Consider the following 16506-nt stretch of genomic DNA (forward strand, 5'->3'; position numbering starts at 1 on the left):
ATAAGGGGAGGAACCAGTGGTCCACCCCATCCAAGCTGAAGAAAGGGTATCCTATATGAAATAGAAATATGTGGCCTGTTACTAGTTGTGAATCTGTAATGACAGACACTTGATGTTATTTTTGATAACTCAATCATATGAGAAACATGTCTTTCCTACTAATGAAGTTTGGAGTACTCTTGAAAATGCCTCATTACCGCTTTCCTGGTAAGGGAATCTAAGGAATAGCCATTGAATTTTAGAGGATATTTAAGACATCAAATACTCTAATTTAGTTTCACAAGTTATGAAATTGGACTGGAAATTTGAAATACAGTAAATGTTTAAAGCCATCAGCCAGAAATATGCATAAGGCATGCAAAACTGAAAGTGCAAGTGGATTTCAGATTGTTTGCTGCCTTCTACTATTTCTCTAATAAATAAATCAAGCACGGCATGACATGCTTTATTTTGTGAAATTAGACACAAATGCATGCTTTATTGTCACTTAATTCTCTAACTCAGCAAAGCAATGTATACTCAGTATTCTACATTTACAAGTAGCATACCAATTCAGAACTAGCGCAAAAGCATTATATTGCAAGTACTAAAAAGCTAAACAAAAAGCAATGGGTATATTCAAATCTCAGTTTGCAGGTACTTCTGACTGTATGTACACTAATTGAGATGAGAATATAAACCCTAAGACAGAAATTTAAATTAAAGCAATTCTTTACTTTGCCTTCCAGCATCTGGGTGGAGTTGGTTTCGAGATTCACTACAGAAAGTATTAAAATTTCTCAGAATTCAGTATGCTAGTGGATATTTTAAATGACTTTAATATGGCAAAATTCACTTTTGTGCTCAAGGCAAGCACAGGCTATGGACCACTTCTACCCTGCTTTGGCACAAGTGGTTCATATATCTTCACATTAGAAAGAGAATTTATCCCATTTATGAAACAGCATAAATACAAAATTAAGTTGTAACTACAGAGTATAACTGTAGACTTATAAGAATATAACTTTAAAAGTGAAGTACATTTCATATTCAGGGATAACAGAATAGTTATTAAAAGGCTGTATTCTTCCAATTCACCAGAATGGTAAACTTATTTAAGAAAAAGATTGATTTACAATAGCTGAGAACTTAGCAGATTGTTTTACAAAATGTTGCACAGGTTTTTAGATATAGGGATTTTGTGGAATACATATGATCTCCTACATTTTCAAGGCAAAATTTGCAGTTTTTAAAATGGAGGTAAACATTAAAATTATAAATAACTATGAATAAAAACTCAGCTTGTTCTGTCACAGCTCAGTGTAGGTATAGGCAATGTAAGAAAGCAAAGAGGTTTGATTTATTCTTACTTTCTGTTGGCAGATAAAAGAATCTGCTTTTATGGATTTTTATGAAATGAACTCAGTTTCTGAGAATACTGTAATTTGACTATTGTCTTATCACGAGCTGGTCAATTATTTGAATCTTTTTACTGTTCGTGAGTCATTCATAAAGTGATGCTACTATCTGTCAATAAGCTGTTGTGAATACTTGCCAAGTGCTCTGGAAAAGCCATTTTCAGAAGTGCATGTAACTAATAGTAAAGATAAGGCCTATACTGTTGCCCAGTCAAATTTGCTAATTGGCTGGAATCAGGTACTTCATTGATTGTCATTAATATTGGAGGACAGAGCTGAAACCTTTTTTGTTTTTCCAGACTTGTCTGTGATTCCTACACAGTAATTTGCTCGTGAATTATTCATGTTGTGTATCTGAAATTCTATCATGTGATTGGGCTTCTGGCATAGTTTCATAGTTATTCAGTGAGAAACAGGGCGAAGGAGTAAATACATTTCAAATAACGGGTACTTTTCTTTGAGCATGAACATCCTAAGTCTTTTAAGTGGAAAATTTACTAAGGCAAACATGTAAAGATACAGAAAAATGGAATAAAACATTTGGCAATCAATTTTGACATTATCTTTCTAGAAATGATCTGTTTTTTCCAACCTCATCTAAAGAGCTGCATTTCTTGTCCCTGTGTAATTTCTCTACTGGTCTCTCAGTCCTCCTGCAGCTGACCTGAACGTTATTAGACAAGTAAAGCTGACAGCAATTTCCCGACATTTCTTTGCACAGAACTACATTTATCTGAATGTTCATGAACAGTAAGTGAAAAGAAAGACAAAGAGAAAATGGCTAAATCAAATGGTCATTCCAAACTTAAATGAAAAATTGTACATTCTGTAGTACTTGACCAGCTCTTACCCTGCTGAATATCAATTCATGAATTTCAAATGATGACAGAACTGTAAAAGTCAATTTCCTATATGAAAGTGAAATTTATTAATCCAGTAATCATTGGTTAGCAGTATTTTTTTTCTGATGCATTCTGAAGTAGAGATACGTAGCCTGATGAATACAATTTAAGGAACAGAACTCTCAGCCTCAATTTGGCTTGATTAAGCTTAGATTTGTATTTAAAGGTTTTTCAGACAGTATATTCCAGGCTATTGCACTGGTTTATAACTGAGTTGAAATTCATTAGCACATTTTTTCCTCTTATGTTTCCATGAAGTAGCAAAAAGCATTCTCTAAAAACATATTTCAATGACATGCATATAGAGTTAGTTTGTATTCAGTGGCTTTAAGGAACAGAAGGTATAAACAAATGAAAAAATAAGTTAAAATGCTTTCTTGAGTGAGATGAATAGTAAGGTCTCTAAGGTACTCAGAATAAGTAAGAAATAAACTTATATACATTGTATTGAATATTGAATAGAGATTTGTTGAAATAAGAAAAGCATTTACTTTACAAAAAGAATAATCTCAGAGAAATCAAATAACTTGAATTGTTTTTAAAGCCAGCCAAACTCAGAAATAGATTTAAGCCACTAGCAGGTATGAATATATCTCTAGTACCATCTAGTAAAATTCAGTGGGGTTAGACAAAGGTGATTTATCAAACATGAAGAAAAATGAAGGACTTCAACTGGTAACAGAAAATATCTTTATTAACTAATGCTAAATTAGATCCCTGTATAAATACTGTGATATGTTTATCAGTAATTAAATTAATAAAATCTTGTTACATTTTATTCATTATTAAGGGTCTGTTAAGAGAATTCATAGTTGGAAATTTCAAAGCCTTTATGGAAAACTCCTGAGATTGGCTAGAAAGTAAAGTAACCTTAATGAATGTAACTTCTATGTGACACTGCATATAGATTTAGCTTTATTTATGAAGCTTTTTGCTTATCTGTTAGTAAAGGATATGCAATAGATAAAAAGATAGTGCAGCCTTTCTGCATGGACTTGTCATTCCTTATTCTGCATGCATGGATTCTTTCTATGCATGCATAGTTTCAGATTCTTTCATGTTGTCTTACCCTCATGCCTTCAAATCGTGACAGAGCTCTTAGAGGTCTCAAAGCTCTTAGTGTCCTAAGGGACTTAATGGCACCAAGTTCAGAGTAACCCAATGCATTTGCTGTTAAGCTAACCAAAGAGACCTATATGAAAACAGGAAAGTAAAAATTATTATATTGTACATACTACTTTACATACCACAGCTGTGAGATATAAACTTCTTTAGAATAATCTAATTTTGGACCATTTTCTTCAGGAATAGGAAGTCTTTTCAACAACAACAAAAAAACCCCACAACATAAGAAGTAATATGAAAAACGAGTAGGATAGGTGAATAAACAAACAAAAATACCACAAGGTATCAATATCAGGAAACATTAATAATTCAGAATTTCATATTTTGCTAGTGACTTGAGGGCACTTAAAACCACAAAAAGCAAATTCAATTAATCTCTCCTTTGCACCAATTTAGGTGTTGCTCTCACTTCTTCTTTGTTCTACAATGCTGTTGGGATCAGTAATTATAGCTGATAATGCCCATTTGATTGCCTGCAACTGAAAGGGAAATGATTGAAGCCTGTTTTGAATTAACAGATGGGTCACAGAGCAACATTGCTCCTCTGGAAGTTGGTAGAAAGGATTAATTTTTCTATATTCAGTTACACTGACTAATCCTTTTGCCTGACTGCTATTAACCTCAATTATGCTGTTTCTTAAAGACCTTATAAGAACAGTTCATAGGCAGCAGGTGTATTAAAGTCTCATATCCACAGCCCTTTATGTATTCTATGTCCCTACATTACCTCAGTGAGAAATACCATATTCTCTGCATTTGCTATGACTCCTGTCCAAAATAATACCTTCTGTTTTCTTCCCATTTCCCCTAAATGCTCCATTACCCTGTTCTAATTCCTTACCTATTTATTGGACCAAAATAGCACAATGATCACATGTACTCTTTCATTATAAAGAACAATTCATCAGGTAAAGAGAACTTTAGGACAGTGCTCTTTTTGAACCATATTTAAACCAAGCATTATATGTGAAACCTTTAGCTTTTAAACATCAGTAGATTTTCTGTATTTAGTCAATTCTGAGATCTAGCAACCCACAAAACTAGGTCCTTCCAAAACCTGAATTTCTTTCTCCAGCACATTCATCATACTACTGGAAACCTTCAAGCTGCCATAATTTAAAGACTAAAGAAAATATCCAGGTGTGTAAATCCAGGATTTAATCATGAGCTTATTCAGACATTTGAATATACATTACACCTTCCCACAAAGTATTCAAATTTTCACATTCACGAGATGGCTGTTTGGGATACTGTGATTTAAATAAGATCGAATATTAGTGAAAATGAGTTTAGAAAGAGAACTGGTGTGTCTGTTTGCATGCTTCTTCACGCTTTTTTTGTCATAGGTGCCACTTAGGTAGCCATTATGAGAAGAATTTAGATAATGAAGAACAAAAGAGTTTCTGAAAGAGAGCATACTTTCTTTGAGTAACAGGTTTGAACGTGGTTATCTGTAGCTGAATCTTAGATATATTTAATCCATAATTTACACCAATCAAAAAGGTTGTAGTCACCAGTCACAAAACAAAGCTCAAGAAAATTAACTGCTTTGATTAGCCTTCCTTGCATGCTGAGAACTCCTTCAGAAATTGCTGGAGTTTTAGTAATTCTTTGGGTCAGTAACTGCTTATGAAGTTCACCTTTTACCTAATGAGTGTCTTTTTCCAAGTCATTGAAACCAAGACAAAATGCATCTTAATTTTAAAACTGAGCTTGTTTAATATTTGTTTTTCATATAAGTTTTACCAGAAATTTCTGTCTTAAAAATGTAGTGACTGGTTGTGGTTTTGTAACCATGTAAACCAGAGTATTTTAGTTTCTCACACAGAACTTCACAGACTGCAGAAACAGTAGCTGTTTCTGCACTTTGGAGGTTTTCTCAAGGGGGCATACTTAGGACATTACTTTTCTTAAATTCTTCATTAGTTGCAGTGTACATCAAGAAATGGTTTCCCCCATTTCACAAAACAGCACAGTAGAGTTATAACTACTAGATAATCCTTGCAGGGAAGATTATTGAGACTGATTTCAAACATAGCTGTGAAGATTGCAAGTTCAGTAACATTCATTGGACTTTTAATACTAAGTAAGCCATACCACCGATGCTACAGATACATCTTGCATTTCTTGTAAAACCCTAGTTCAGCCATATGCTGAAATTTTTGGGCATGATGTTAATTTTTTTGCCAGGGGAGTTTTAATCCAGATGAGTGTCTCACATCTGGTGGACCAGACACCTATCTAAATGCTGGATACTATTTAGAGTACAGCAAGGGGGAAGGTGGGTCTGAAGATGGGAATGAGCTGCCAGGGGCAGAACAGAGAACAGCACTACTTCTTGCAACAACAGTGCTGGGATAAAGCCTTTAACTGCTTGTGGGACTGCCATGTGAGGTTGTTTTGTCAGCAGATGAATTTCCAGTCTTTCTTAACTCTGTGGTATAGGAAGGCAGTGTTGTAAGTGTAAAATGAAAGACAGATTGATTTTTTTTTCCACCTACCTTACTTTTAAAATTGAAAAGTAAACTAGAGTAAGTAATTTAAAAAAAAATCAGATAAATATAAAAGTAACACCTAGGAAATATACTACATACATCAACAATCAGGAAGTCCAGCCAGCACCAGGCATTAGTAAAGTATGTTTGATAGCCATAGGCCACCCACTTCAGCAGCATTTCCAGAATGAAGATGTAAGTGAAGACCTTGTCAGCGTATTCCAGCATGGTCTTGATAGTTTTGCGCTGTTCAATATATATGTCTTCAAAAGCCTATGGGTAAACACATTCAAAGATATTTGTTGTTCCCTTTTGTTACTGCACATACTTCACATTGTAATAACAACAACAAAAAAAGGCAACAAAACCAGGAAACAGTTGTTCTTCAAGAAAAAGCATGGGAGCGTCACTTCTAACTGATGTCTCCTTTTCTGCTAACTCAGCATATACCTATGTTTCCCCTATGGAACTATATTTTCGAGCTCACAGGAGGGAGAAGCAGATATTACACAGCAACCACTTCAGTGATCGGAATATTTTATTTATTTATTTATTTATTGCTGATGGTGAATTATTCTTCTCAGATCACTTCCTGTACTCACAAGGAGCACTGATACTGCACAGTGGTGTGCCAGACCTGAATTCTACTGAGATCATTTGGTTTATCTGTAGATAGATCCATTTTCAAATTCCAGGGCCACAGCGGTGAAGTTTTCAGGTCAATGACAAAACCATTGACTTCATAGTTTTAAGTCCTGTTGCTTTTTGAAAATTTTAAGTAGTAAATCATAAAACAAGTTCTTCCTTTCTTAAAAATATTTATCTAAACCAAATACCTGCTTTACTGTATTGTTCACATTTTATGAAATATGTAAAATTTCTGAGATCCTTGCAATGTTACTTACACTTTTTGTGTGTTTTCTTTTTTAGACATTTGAAAAAACATATAGCTTCTGATTTTCAGAAATTCTTCCTGTCCTCTAAGAAATTTTCCCTTTAGTTGGTTTTCAATTTTAATTATGCTATTATTTCTCATGGAAAACAATTGATTTTATTGGATTGAAAGAACTGGAATGATCTGCTAACTTGCAAAGATTTGGATATTTATTGATACTAACATTAATTTTTACCCAGCCTGCTTTTGAATCACTTTACCTCTGCCAGTTCAAAAGATTACCATTTGTCTATCAATCATTGAGTTAACATATGTGTATCAGGAATTTTGGATACTTAGATTAGGCACTATGGTATGTGATGCTCATATGCAATCACTACCATCTTTATCTCACATAACTGGGAAGAGCCAACACATATAATTTCCTTCTTATAGGTGGGAGTATGCCAGAGGCTAAGCTAGCAGTGCTCCCGGCAGCTAGAAGTGTGCCCGCTCCCTGCCTGAATATCCCTAGGTCGGGGGAAGCAATGCCTGTGCCTGACAGATTTCCTGGCTGTAATGACAGAGACTCATCCGGAGTGTGGCCTTGGGGTGGACATTGGGATACAGTACTGGCAGGTCCAAAGAGACCTTTTCACAGTCACAAAGGAAGTCGAAGGAAGAGCAGGGTCTCACATCTCCAGCTGCTTGGGCTAATCCCTGGTCTCTGAAGCATTTTCACAAAATAAGTGCTCTGTGGATGACACACACCTTAGGTTCACAAGAGAGAGATACTAACGCTGTGGGATCTCATCTCAAACTTCCTCTAAATGCAATGACAGAAATTCACCTTTATCAGATCTCCTGCCAGTATTTTTATGTCATTTAAATTCTTGTCAATAAAGGTTTTCCCCACTTGGTAGCATGAACAAAAATTCAATAGCATAGATGTGAGTCTTTTGTTATTTCAAGGGTTTTAAATCACAGGGAAGGAGTCACACGGTGTTGCATAAAAATTGCTTTTTTGATGTTTGTGTTGATATTAGACCAAACAAAAGCAGAATGATTCTTAAAGATTTAACTGAAACTAATGATAGGTATAGTCATAAACTGCTAACCATTAACGGTGTTTTAAAGTGTTGGGAGTGGTCTAAGGACTTTATAAAACAATTTTTGAACATAATTTTCATTTATTATGTAGGAACTTAATTAATTTACCAAAGGGTAATTGCATCTACCAGGGTAGATGCTAGGTATAGTCTGTGTTATCTCAGGGCAAGTAGTTTGCCTAAGAAACTTCAGCATGTATCCATCTCATCTCCAATTTCTTTATTTTTTTTTGTCATTATTGGTATTTGTGAAATAACATATTAGTGATATGTTTTGTTTCTTTTATTGTTAAGAATTATATTATGGTTGGCTTCTTTTTATTCTGCCCTCACACTTGTTAAACTTCAAGCAAATTCATGTTTTTACAGATATCCCTTTAGTCCACATGAGTATGTCAGTAGAAGCTGAATTAGAAGCATAAGGAATAAATTCTTCTTCTTCGAAGGAAATAATTACAAACAGTCTTAATCTTTCTTGCTGTTCTAGCACATAACATTTATATGACTGAATAAGCCAGCCTTGCCTCTTGCAAGGTATTATGAGTTGTTTATGCCATTACAGTTACTTCCAAACTCTTCTTTTTCAGACAGTTCTTTTCCCTGAGTTATATCAGTAAACACGAGTAAAACTAGAGAGCAAACTCAAATAACAAAGATAAATATGTTCTCTTCTTTGCATGTCGTCTCTCTCCCTGCTTCAGGCATATCACTATTACTTTCAGCAAAGGAGTTAAGCTCTCTCTAATCAATTATGTCTGTTGTTTTTTCAACATATTGTTGAGAAGATACTTTTTCTACCATTCTTTCAAAGGCCTGACTAAAATTTAGTCCTGTCATTTGAAGACATGGAATTGCGTATTCCTTCTGGTGGAGAAAACTAAGTTAATGTTTGCAGAGCCAACTTCTAAGAAGTTTTCTGACACCACTGTGACACTCTGTTCATGTTTTACTTACCAGAGCTCCACTGCTGAGGAGAATCATAAAGACAATGAAAGTCTCAAACCAGTTGTGTTCAACAATCTTGAAGCAGGTTTTTCTAAGGTTCCACCACTGCTTTCCTCTCCCTTCTTCTATACTTACTTGACAGCACTTGAATCTTCGTACACAGCCTTTGAAACAGTGTATGTATGAAGGTTAAAAAACAACAGCAAAAATTCTTGACTTGCATTAATTTTAGTTATCATTCTGTTAATGATACAATGCTACCTTTCTAGAAGCTATGCTATTTAGTAAAAAGACAATAGATTTTCACCTAGATGACCTTCTCTTTCTCCAAAGCAAAAAAAATGTAACACTGAGACAATTGGAGTTCACAGTTAAATGAACAAGTGAGAAGAAAGTACTTCTAATTTATCAAGAAGTAAGTGCTCAATATGGTGCACACAAAAAGATAAAAGTCCATGGAACATGAAGCCCAATTACAAAATACAAATGTGAATAAAAAAATACAAACTCATCCAAATGTATAGTAGGTCTATGTATTAAGATATGGACAAGTGTTAACTAAATTGTACTTTCTTTTGTTTGGGATACTGAATTCAGATGGTAAATTATGGTCTAAAAGTACTTCTGCTAATAATCATAGTTGAAACATTAACAAAAGCGTAATTCAATACATAAATATTACTTAGTTTAAATATATAATTATTCCATGTTTAATGGATAAGTATTATTAGCATTTTTGTTCCAAACACCTTCTGTGAAGCAGGCCTCTGGCTCCTGGGCTTCTTCAGGTTCAGCTTCTGGTTGCTCTTCTGCAGGAAGTCCAATATCAACTGTGCTACCTTCAGATGAACTAGACAAATTTAACTTCTGTAAAGAAAAAAAAAAGAAAAGCAACTCAAATGCACAGAAAATATTTTCAAGGCAAATATTAGTTGTTTTCAGAATAAGTAAATAATTCTGCCATGTTTTTGAATGTTCTAGTATTCAACATATGTGATAAACATGTGTGAAATTTGTACAATCTTTGGTCTTCCTTCTGCATTGTATGGATCCATTAAATAGAAGGTGTATCAGTGATAGTTAAGGCTTGAAGCAAGATTATGCTTTAAACTAAAAAATATGAAAAATTATGCTAAGCCTGCAAAGATTTATGACCACAACTAACCATAAGTGGCAATGGTCTCTTGACCTACATAGAAATAATGAAGCTTAAATATATATGCAGAATCTGTAGCATCTACTGAAAAGCAGGTAAGAGCCTAAATATAAGTATATAAAAGAGGTGGGAGCTCAGAGGAATGAGGGAAAAACACACTGATCAGCAGAGAAGGCTATACTTTAGAGGTCAGCAAGTCCAGATTAAAATTGCTGGAAGTCTATCTCAGAGGGAAGCAGATGCTGCGTGCAATAAGGCTGAGATAGATTAAAGATGGCCCATAAAACATCAGATTGTGTTTTATAACCTAATCAAATTTTCAGTAATACGATGTGCATAAAGAAAGAGAAATGGAAAGTGGAAACCAAATTTTTAAAAACTGAATGCACTTAAGCTAATCCTATCCTATCCTAAAAATTCTCAATGCAGCTGGGACTTCATTGAAGTCTAGCTGGTTGGCATTGTGGCTAAAGATTGGGTAAAAATTCAGAAGGAAACTTATTTAAGGATGTAGAGGTAAACAAAATAATGGAATAAATGCAATACAGGTTCATCAATGCTAAGTTGCATCAGGCTTTTTGATATTGAAGACAAAAAAAATCCCCAAACCCTAGCAAAAAAACTTACTAAAGCAGTAGCCAGTCTGTTGTTGAGTAACAATTCTAGGACTCATTGAGTTGCATGACATTGAATAAAAATTGTAATATCTTAAGTAGCCAGTTTTTAGTTAATTTCATCTTGAGGTGACTACACAGATTGGAATAACAATGTTTTAACTTTATCAGGAAAATGGGTTGATGTATCCAGTTTCAGGCTCTGTCATTATTTGTCATAAGAACCAATTTATAGAGGATTTTTTTCCAAATTACATTAGAGAGTTGCTTATCTGATATTTTTACAAAAATATTGTATACTTCTAGTAATCCAATTTTCACAAATCATCCATTTTCTCCCACTAAGGGAGAAAAGAGTATTCTGCTGAAAAACAAACTAAACCAACCAGACAAAACCCCCACCAACACCCCCACTTTTAGATCTGACCCAAACATTCAGGAATGGTGCTGAAAATATCAGTATTGTCTGAAGCCAGCTGGAACTCCCCTGTGAGTGTCCTCTGGCCCGACAAGTAGAAAATCCACAGTCTTTTCTAAGTGGGCTCCAATCAAAAATTCAGCTAATTCAAAGGTTCTGCTGTTCTGGTGTTCATAATTTCTTTTCTACAGTCCCATTATACTAACAGTCAATGTAAAATAAGGAGTTGGATTCAAATCCAAAACAGCACTGCTCAATGGATTTTCCATGGAAAACTATACAACAGAGCTGCTCTTTCATAAGCTTCTGGAGGAAGTCAGAAATGTCATAGTACTTTCTCAATGGGATAAAAGGTAACCCTGGTCCTACAGGGAGGAGCACACTTACAGAAAGCTTTCCTAAACTGAATATGTTGGTCAGTCGTAAACCAGCTTGTGTCACTCCATTTGACTGCCTGCTATGTGATGGGCTGGAAGACTGGGCTGGACTAGCCATCATTAAGGTGGTTGTGGGGAGAGCAGATGGCAAGTCGTTGTTTTCCTCCAATGGATCTCTGTTTAAATGTTTTATTTAGAGATCCTTCCTGCTGGGGCAAGTTCATAATGTGCTCAAATACATTCTTACAACCTTTATTGTGGCAGCGGTTCAAAAGCTTGAGTCAAAGCCAAATTCTAAGACATTTTGTCTAATATTTAACAGGAAAAGAAATATTAATGCTTCCGATTTTAATTGGGAAATGGGAACAACACTGTTTCTGAAATAGGTTGCCATGGGGAGAGGATCCAAAGATTTCACTTAGCGTAACACTGGTGTTTTTGTTGAGAACAATAGATGGCTTATGCACACTGAAGTAACGGCAGTACAGAATTCAGTTAGCCTAAAATTAGATGTCTGAAGTACTGCTAGCAATACAACAGTGGTGGAGGAGGATGAGCTATTCCACAAAGAAACTGTATCATTACCAGAATGGAAGCTAGCTAATTTAACGTTGAGGTTCCTCAACTCAGAAAATTAATTTTCTTAAGTGTCTGGAAAGATAATTTTCTGATTTGACTAAAACGTCAACAAACTAAGTCACTGAGGGTGTAGTTGTTTAGCAAATTATGTTATCAAGTCAATTTAAACTATTTTGTTAAAATAGCCACAAACAGAAAGTCATGCAAAGGAACAGTTATAGCCTTAATATGGTTTGATTTTTGGTTTTTATTTTTTTTCTTTTTTTTTTTTTTTCAAATACAGTTCTCAACAAGGCTTTATATCTACAGCCTGCATTGTCATTCCCTTAGCAACATGAGATATTTTCATCTGTTGATACTATTTTACAGTTTTAACTGATTTTGAAGCTTATGTAAGAGTCTATGGTTAAAACTTCTTTTCATGGGAATCTAGGTCTAGAAGAGCTGACAGTTTTAAAATCTAAAAGAATTCCAATGTCTAAAGGAAATGCATAAACTCCCTAAATGTTTTCTGGTTTATACATGCTCACAAAAAAAAAAAAAAAATAGAGGGGGATTTTTTGAGTGGCAGAGACAAGAGATGTGTGATGTGCCTCATGGGAGCTTTGTTACCAGAGGCAAACAGAAATTTCTGGTGCAATAAGGATGTAGCTAAGGCACTGCTCTGCTCCACGAGCTGTTGCAACTACCGTGTGGACCATAAAAGGTTCTAACGGATTAGTCTGGTCTCCCATTGCCTGGCCTCTTATCTCCTCTTGGAGACTAATTTTTAACCCTTTCTCATGCTTTTGTTCATCAAGAATTAAACCCTCCTTTATACCTTCATTTATGCCCACATACAAAGTGTCAAAATAACAAATGATCAAGGACTGAATACACTGGCTTATGCTGAAAAAAAGAAAAATACTCAAAATATCAGAGAGAAATGCACAAAATATCTAAATACCTCTTTGCTTTCTTCCAGGTCTGATTCACTACTAAATTCCTCTGTGTTTAGATTTTCAAAGTCGGATTCACCCACAGCAATGGGCACTGTCACAGTGAGGCTTGGATTGTTTATGAATGACATGTAATCACTTTCATCAATTATGTATTTTTCCACACTGCTACCTGTGCCTATGCCACTAGTTGTTCCATTTGCATCTTTAATATAGTCATGGTCCTTGCTTAGTCCCCCAGTTGTATGGTTAGAAATACAGCTATTTTTGTTGTTCAAATCTTCAAGTGGCTTGATTTCATCTAAAGCTTTTTGTTTTTTAACAAAAGCTTTTTGGATGAATTCGCGTGCTTTTCTTTTCACATAATCTATGCCCTTCTGCATTCTTGCTACAGCAATTTGGAGATTATTCATTTCATTGTCATCATCTGTCACAGCAAGGTTGTCTGCACTAAATGAGCTCAAGAGCAAGGCCAAAAATAGGTTCAGTACCTGCAGAAAGATAAAAAAGGCTATTTCAGACTTTATCCCAACATTTACTTCACTAAAAATTGTCATATTAGTGACATCGAAGACTGAAATCCCAACAATTCACCGTAACCAAAGAAAAGCCCCCTCAATACTTTTTCTCTTCTCCATAAAAAATAAAGCTTTTAAAATTTTACTTAGATCCTGTTCACTATTCAAAAATATTCTTACAACTGACTAATATCTGTAAATGTGTCTTTAAATGCCCACAGTATTTTGGTCCAAAATCTTATAATCTAAAAATGGAGATAGCAGATTTTCTATTTGGCATCATTAAAAAGTTTAATTTATCACATCACACAACAGAAAGTGGATTATTTGTGTGACTAATCATACGGGATGAATAATAAAAAAATGCACAGCAAATGTTTTATAAAGAGCCCATAAACTAAAATTATTTGAAGCACAAAATTATTTACAGAGAGCCAAAAGACAATTGAAGAATGTGACTAAGTGCTCACTCTAACATTTTTAGGATTTTTGGTACTGCAGAATACTTTGTTCTCCATCCAAAAAGGCTCTTAAGCTTAACTTTAAGCATTGCTTGAAGCCACCTGTGTAAGTGCTTTGTTGAAGCAGAGCCAGAGCACTTAGTTCACTTCAGGATTAAGCCCACTCTATTGCCAAACATTTTTTTGCTAATGCTTTGATTACATACCACTAGGTTTCCAATCACCATGACCATCATAAAGACCGTAAGGCACATGGCTTGGCCAGCAACCTCCATGCAGTCCCACATCGTTTCTATCCATTCTCCACACAGCACTCGGAATACGATCAAGAAAGAGTGAAAAAAATCTTGCATGTGCCAGCGTGGAAGTACACAGTCACTTGCAATTTTGCAGACACATTCCTTGTAGTTTTTCCCAAACAGCTGCATCCCAACCACAGCAAAAATGAACACAATGATGGCCAGCACCAGGGTCAGATTACCGAGAGCTCCCACAGAGTTACCAATAATTTTTATCAGCATATTTAGTGTTGGCCAAGATTTTGCCAGTTTGAAAACTCGCAACTGGAAGAAAAGAAAAATATTGTTAGGACAACCAGCAAGAGAGACACAAAGATATTTTAAAGTTAATTTGTGGAAGGATGTTACTGCAAAATATGCCCTGAGTACGACTGTTCAGAGGGTATCCTCTTGTCTAAAAGCATGAAGAAGGAAGGTTTGGACAACAAAATTTTGTGAAGTTAGAGCTTCATACCCTCAAAGCATAGTTTTTACTAAAGGCCAAAGAAGCTACCAGTCATATATGGAATTTAAAATCTAGGGTTTCTCTGGTAAAATCACCTGGGCCACTTTTCTCCTGGTATTTGTAGAGCAGATCTATTCCTGTGATGGCAATCAGACCACAATACGTCTAGTGAGTCGTTTAATCACCCTGCTATGCAGAAACAAAACTGTGTACATACAACAAATACATTGTAAATAGGCCCAGGGCACCCATTGCTATCTGTTTGTCTGGATCTCTATCAATTTCTGTTGAAGACAGTAAGATACCACAAGTAATAAGGATTTGTACTAATGAAAGAGACATCTGGATCAGTACCATGGCAAACATCAAGCATATTTTTAAGGCAAAAAAATTATATTATTTTAATGAAGCCCCATTGAAAAATCAGTGCAATTGATGTATATTTACCAATCTGAATGATCGAAGAACTGAGAGTCCTTCCACATCTGCAAGACCAAGCTCAACCAAGCTAAGGGTTACAATAAAACCATCAAAAATATTCCAGCCTTCCTGGAAATAATAGTAAGGATCCATTGCAATTATCTTGAGAAACATTTCTGCTGTGAAGATTCCAGTGAAGACCTGAATTCAAAATGCAGTTTGTTATTTCATTTTAAAATATAATATTACAGATTTAGCTGTTGTCTAGGTTTTCAATTCAAGATACATATCTGCAATATCTTATCCAAACCTGATATTTAAAAATAGTTCAGTGTCCTGTGGTGATTTATTATGCCCACCTTGCCCCAAAAAGTGCCATACAAACCAAGTAATTTTTTTCAATTAACTAAATTTTATACTAAACAGATTACATAAATTTCTGTTTTATAACATTTATAATCCAATTTCAACTCTATCAGGATATGGACTTTCTCATGTACTTTATAAACAATATCCCAAATTTTATTTTCACAACATAAACCAGAATGCATTCCAAGAAATTACATGGTATAACATCTGTCTTGGTACACTAATTACATTATACAGCAGCATGAATGAGGCGAAATCTAAGACTCCAGAGAGGCAGCTTCTTTGCTGGTATAACCTGCCATAATCCCATTCAGTTCAATAGTGATAAGATTAGTTATACCAGATGGGGATCAGCTGAGATACAACAATCTGCTGAAGCTGAGGAGCTCCTACCTGGGTGTTGCCAGTAAGTTCAGGCAAGTTCTTGGCTCAATCACTTTGTGATGTTAGTAATGAAAGAGCACTTAAGAATATGGTTTAAACACCATATCGCTGGTAATGCTTTCTCATCATGGGATGCTCTGCTGAATGAAGTGGGAATCCTATTTAGGAGCCACTGAGGTACTGACTCTGGGTAGCTTTGAGAGAAGTCTTAGAAGAATTTCTGGTAGGATAGGAATGTACCAAAGCCACTGTTAAAGTCTGCCTGAGCCCTGGTCTGAAATGCTTTATTTTTTAGTGTGGATAACCCATTTTCAAGCAAGCTGAAGAAAAAATGGGACAGCTAAAGAAAATAATCTAACTGGGATAATCAGGGGATGGACAAGAAGAGTCCAACTTGTTCTGCCTAGGAGCACCAAGATAGATTTTATCACAGTCTTTAAATACATTCCAGATATAAACACCAGAGAGGGAAAGGTTACTATTTTTTAAGGTACAGAATTGGAAGCACTGAAGAAGAAGTAGGAATGAATAAATACAGTTTGAAACACTGATTTAAGTTCCTAACGATTAGGATGGTGACATTCTCAAGGGGCTTTAAAGTGGAACTAGTGGAGCATGTGAACCCTGAGAGCCTCTGTATTGCAGAAGGGGTTTATGCCAGGGACCCTGAGACTGGAAGAG

At 35.2% G+C, this 16506-nt stretch overlaps 1 protein-coding gene across 8 annotated transcripts in view; it reads right to left on the reverse strand.

Moving 5' to 3' along the window:
• SCN1A (sodium channel, voltage-gated, type I, alpha subunit) overlaps nucleotides 1–16506 on the reverse strand; it is a 64015-nt gene that overhangs the window by 23204 nt on the left and 24305 nt on the right. For 7 of the 8 annotated variants that reach the window (XM_010074157.1, XM_010074155.1, XM_010074153.1 and 4 more), the window contains exons 14-20: nucleotides 15100–15273; nucleotides 14115–14471; nucleotides 12938–13420; nucleotides 9597–9714; nucleotides 8857–9011; nucleotides 6019–6192; nucleotides 3369–3491 (exon numbers count right to left, since the gene is read on the reverse strand). In XM_010074157.1, coding sequence (XP_010072459.1) covers nucleotides 3369–3491; nucleotides 6019–6192; nucleotides 8857–9011; nucleotides 9597–9714; nucleotides 12938–13420; nucleotides 14115–14471; nucleotides 15100–15273 — 1584 coding nt within the window. The remainder of the gene's footprint in view (nucleotides 1–3368; nucleotides 3492–6018; nucleotides 6193–8856; nucleotides 9012–9596; nucleotides 9715–12937; nucleotides 13421–14114; nucleotides 14472–15099; nucleotides 15274–16506) is intronic. The other variant, XM_010074156.1, reaches the window with a different exon arrangement.

The sequence above is a fragment of the Pterocles gutturalis genome, unplaced genomic scaffold, assembly GCF_000699245.1.
Source record: "Pterocles gutturalis isolate BGI_N339 unplaced genomic scaffold, ASM69924v1 scaffold8492, whole genome shotgun sequence".
NCBI classification, from domain to species: domain Eukaryota; kingdom Metazoa; phylum Chordata; class Aves; order Pterocliformes; family Pteroclidae; genus Pterocles; species Pterocles gutturalis.